General features: G+C 40.5%; 1 protein-coding gene across 1 annotated transcript; it reads left to right on the forward strand.

Annotated features, from left to right (window-relative positions):
- Positions 1–839: 839 nt before the first annotated feature.
- Positions 840–4165, forward strand: LOC131227033 (uncharacterized). The gene is given in 5 exon segments (XM_058222722.1): positions 840–1410; positions 1595–1796; positions 2033–2132; positions 2135–2511; positions 3669–4165. Coding segments are annotated over 5 exon segments (1692 nt in total). The 5' UTR covers positions 840–853; the 3' UTR covers positions 4125–4165.
- Positions 4166–5654: the final 1489 nt, after the last annotated feature.

A 5654-nucleotide genomic window follows, 5' to 3' on the forward strand; every position in this document is an offset into this window, starting at 1 on the left:
CTATAATGAAAAACGAGATTGCAACCTCTCAAATAATAACATAACATAAACCCTAGTAAGAAATTTCGGAATTAAACTACCTTTAAAACTCTTATAAATTGTGACTTACTATGAATAGTAAACTTCTCCATGTTGGGTGCAACTCCTAATGCCCAATGGATGAAGAGTAATACTCAAATTAAAACTTACTATAAATAGTAAAAACGAAATTAAAATAGGAATTCGACCTTCGTTCGGATGTTATTTCACAAATTCGGTGTGCGCAACCCGGCGTAGCAGGTTGGGTGGCTAAAGTAGCTTGTCCTACCCCAAAATCATATATGGCACGTCGGATAACTCATTCCGATTTGTGAGATACGCTCGTTTTAAGTTCTGACGGTCTGGATCACCTCTGTCTCCGATCAGGCCTTTTCTAGTCCATCTTGGCCATGAAATTATCCGCTACCTGCTCTACATCACTAACGGTCGGCCTTCTGTGGAGATTAGCTAGTGCAAAATTCAGGCTAGCCCACTGATCAATTTATCCATGCCGTGCATATCAATGGTCTCGCTCAACGTAGAAATGTGGCCCACCTAATGAGTGGGTTGGCCTCATCTTATTTTAAAATTCAATTTAAATTCGAATTAAAAAATAAATAATTTTTTTTTAAATTGTGGGTCGTTACATCTGCTGTACAAGGAGAGAGAGCACTAATTAACACTCTGTATAACCTCTACCATATAAGTAGTGCTCTAATTACCTCCGGATTTAGTCTCTTGGAAAAGTCCCCTACATGAGCTTAGGCTACTATTGAGAATTTTTTAATTTTGCTGGGTGTCTTGCTTTTATTTTATTTTTTCCAATTTTAGAGCTATGATGAATGTTTCAAATGGGTGCATTCCTAATTACCAATATCAAATTCTTCTATCTAACACTCACACGAGTGATAGCCAAGTGGGGCACAGAACGATGAAGATGGTGCACGAAGCAGTAGCATATGTTAAGACCTGCATGGGTGGAGGACCAGATGATGCGCTCCTATTTTGTGGTTCAGGCACCACAGCCGCAATCAAGCAGTTCCAAGAGATCATGGGGATTGCGGTCCCTTCCACAATGAGAGAGAGGCTAATAAGGGCCCTAAAACGTGAAGAGAGATGGGTAATCTTTGTGGGACCATACGAGCACCATTCTAACCTCCTTTCATGGCGCCAGAGTCTAGCTGATGTGGTAGAGATTAGCTGTGACAGTGAGGGAGTGATGGACATAGAAGCTCTAAAACATGAACTAGAATCATCTAAGTACTCTAACCGTCCAATGTTGGGCTCATTCTCTGCTTGTAGCAATGTAACTGGGATCCACACTGACACTCGTGCCATCGCGCGCCTTCTTCACCAGCATGGTGCATTTGCATGCTTTGACTTTGCCGCAAGGTAACATATATATACCACGTGTGTGTGTCCATTGTCTGATCACTGTAAGATCACGATCCGATGGCTGTGTATTGTCCGTAGGCCCTGTATTACGAATATTATACCATGTCTACTCCTAGAGGGATTGAATGACGTGCGAAATTTGAAGCTGAAGGATCATGGGGTTGTTTTTTGTATTGTGCAGTGGTCCTTATGTGAAGATAGATATGAGATCTGGAGATATAGAAGGTTATGATGCTGTTTTCCTTAGCCCACATAAGTTCGTTGGTGGGCCAGGATCCCCTGGCGTACTTCTAATGAGCAAAGCCCTCTATCAATTGAAATCTTCTCCCCCTTCTACTTGTGGAGGTGGAACCGTTTCATATGTCAATGGTTTCAATGAAAAGGTATGTACAATGGCACATCACTAGGTTTGATTTTGTTGAAGTGTTGCTAAATTTCTAGAATATATGTATCATGATCCATTGTGAACCAATGGAATCCTAAAACCAATCAGCTGTGAGGCCCACCAACCCAGTCTGTGACCGGATCGTTCTCAAGTCGTTTCGCAGAAATATTCAGTTTCGTCTACTTACATTGGATCATTGCTCCTTTTCTAATTTGTGGCTCTTATGATCGATAGGATACATTGTACTATGACAACATAGAAGAGAGGGAAGACTCTGGGACTCCACCAATAGTGCAGAAGATACGAGCCGCATTGGCATTCTGGGTGAAAGAATACATGGTCATAGCCTAATCGACTCGCTCGACCATGGCCTCGTGGAATTGGCACTCCAGAGGCTCCTTCCCATTCCAAACATACACGTGCTTGGAAATACGCATGTGATGCGACTTCCCATTATCTCTTTCCTCGTATTGAGTACTACGAGCTCCTCTAATGACATGAAAAATGAGAGAACAAGTGGAGGAATTTATCTATGGGGAGAGGACAAGAACAATGTAGACAAGCCCCTTCATGGGCGTTTTGTTGCGAAGCTCCTCAATGATCTCTTCGGCATACAGGCTCGAGGTGGTTGTGCTTGCGCTGGACCCTATGGCCACCACCTTCTTAATGTAGATGAGCCTCTCTCACTCGCAATTCGATCGGCCATCCAAAAGGTATAGTACTATCATGCTATCCAACACCCCCTAATTCGTCCTTTGATCAATTTGATCGGCTTCATGGCTCAGTGGTAGGCATACTGTTTCAACACTGAGACTATGGATCGAGTGCTCATGGGGTGTGGGTGGGTGTGTGAGTGTGTGGGGTGTCGGTGTGTGATAAAATAAAATAAAAAAATAAACTGGTTACTGTGTGTTTGTTGACAACTCTAGTGCATGGAGGCATGCAATCATTTACATGTGGGTCCAAATATTGATTTGATGAACCCCATCACAGACACGGATGTTGAGAAATAAACATAAATTTTATAAAATTATTATACTATAGTAAACTAATAGTATAAGAGTAGAAGCTTCAAGAGAGCCACCTAAAAGCTTTAAGAGAGCAGCGTAGAAGTTTCATAATTTAAATTCGTATGGAAAATGACCTAGATAGTTGGAGTAGATAGAATCTCATTAAATGTAAAGAATTGTATAAAAAGGACCTTAAGGGCCTATATATATATATATGTACAAGTCTTCATTGTAACACAACAAGTGAAGATTATCCAATACAAGTGAGCTTTTTTTATCTTCAAGTCCTTCCTCATGTCTCACTTCTAGCTTGTTTAGAAATCTAAGAATATTAAAAGCCTCTTCACATACAACAACAGACACCCCAAAAATGAAGATTCTAAAACTTTGATTTTAATTTCCATGTTTCTGATTGAGATGCAACCATCTATTTCTAGACCAAAAACCCCATCAGTATGAGTTTTGCATTCTCATTGCAGGTCCCAAACCCAGATAAAGGAGGGTCTTGCATCAGGTTGTGATAACTTTTTCTCATAAATCTTAACAATATGACATTTTAAGCTTATAGAGTGGAATGGCAGAACAAGATTCCTGTAGAAAATCCCAATTAGTTGAGAGAAGACTTAGATGATGATGATCTTAATGTTGAAGTGTCCCAGTCTACATGATTTTTTGCAGCAACCACCATCCACATTAGGGCCCATCAGATCAACGGTCTGGAACACCAATCATTGGCCTACACATACAATATTCCTATGCATCATACAACCATACATTTGCTTGAGCACAACACACTTAAGTCGTCAACAAGTATTTGACCGTTGTTGCCACAATCATCAACACCATTGACATTTTGGCAGGGCTACGAAGGGATAAAACCCGGATGGACAAGAATCAGCCTCTCCTACTACATGTCTAATGAAGAGGTGGAGTTCATACTATCAGCCATCCAATTCATCGCGATCTACGGCCAACGCTTTCTTCCTCTATACCACCTCAATTGGAAAACTGGCGATTGGAGCCTCCGAAAGAGCATTTACAATTCAGCAATTGGGTCATCACGAGAACAAGCCCGGTTGCCCATCACAACCTGCGAAATCGAGATACAAGCAGAGAACGACGGATCAGATGTGTCCGTGAACGAAAAAAAGCTTGCCGACTTAATAAATAACGATAAGAAGGTTTCTGAGGTAATTAACAAGTATGCATTGTACTTAGAAACTGCTAAATACATTGCTGATTCCCTGCCTAAATTCCCTTCCCAACGCAATGTCCCAAAAGATATAGACCACAATCTCATCCTCTTCAGAATATAAATTTCGGGTGAGTTATCTACGTGCATTGATTGTTGTATCAGTCCAGGCATTTCTAGTGTATTGTATTCTCTGTCCTAATAATGGACGCTACTCATACCGTTCATTTATTAAATTACATATGTAACTATGCTCCATAAGTCATGTATATAAACTATCTCTACCATCGAATTTGTTTCATCATTATTAAATTCAGATTTTTCAATTGATGAAATGCCTCTTATATGCAGTCTCCATATCATATATGATCATAAAAATTGCACCCCATGAAGGTTCTTTTGAGCTCAAGTAGGTGATTGATGGGCATTTTTGGTGATGGTTGGCAATAACTCATGTGGTTTGTCGAAAGAGGCATGGACAAACGTCAGTATCAACAAGTCGACATGCAAAATCAGTTGATATTCCATTAATCATGCTAGCCGTTTGGAAGGAGGAACTGAAATGGATAAAGTAGGATTTCACGGAATTATAATCAAGAGTGCAGATTGGCTGTGTTGCAGGCCTAGGGATTTCTTGTCCCGCAGCTTCTTATTGCTACACGTCATTGCCGATGACACCAGCTCACAAATCATGCCATTCTCTCTCGGGGATTGCCTACTACACAACACAGCTTTTAACGAGTAGATTTTCTCTGGCCCCACCATGATCTATGTGGTAAGGAAGGTTACTTTGCCATTGATGTTGCTCACCAACTGTTTAATTCCTCTGTGCTATTCGACTGGTCGAGGAACTCTGCTCCACCAGTCAAAGTTACACAGATTCATGTCCGGATTTTGTGCGGACTGCAGAATTTTGAGGCGGTTTTCGCCATGGTGCGAAAGGGAGTTTCCTAAATTATAAATAGGGGTCCCTAAAGCTTTTTTAGGGTATTGAAAAGGCTTTCGAAAGCTATTATGTTAAGGGTTTTTTACGGCCAAGGTGAAAAGATATAGACCACAATCTCATCCTCTTCAGAGAGAGAGGAAGCTTGTGGAAAGGAGGTTATGCTCATAGAGATGATCTATTGTGCACTCCATATCTCAGCGCTTCTACGTGTTTGTAATCGGTGAGATCTCTCCGTTTTTCTTTATTCTCTTATTGTTTATCCACTCTTACATAAGTGAAGAAGGTTTAATACAAGCGGTGTGTGTTTGTGATCGGTTGTAATGTTTTACTTCATAGTGGATTGTTGATCTGAACGAGGTCCTGTGGTTTTTACCTCTTTGAGAGTTTTCCACGTAAAAATCTCTTGTGTCGTATGGTTTGTGTTTTGATTTATTTCAATGCTTTATTATCTCATAATTCTAGTGTTTTTAGAAGGCTAGATCCTAAGGTTTTGTGCAACAGCCCCCAACACCTACTACACAACACAGCTTTTAACAAGTAGATCTTCTCTGGCCCCATCATGATCTATGTGTTAGATCCACAACGTCCATCAATTTTTTGAGATTATTATAAACCATGAACTTGAAAATGAGAGACATCCAAAGATCAAGTGGACCACACCACAGAAAACAATGAGAATTGAACGAACTACCATTGAAACCTTATGGA

Source organism: Magnolia sinica, chromosome 2 (assembly GCF_029962835.1).
Source record: "Magnolia sinica isolate HGM2019 chromosome 2, MsV1, whole genome shotgun sequence".
NCBI classification, from domain to species: Eukaryota; Viridiplantae; Streptophyta; class Magnoliopsida; order Magnoliales; family Magnoliaceae; genus Magnolia; species Magnolia sinica.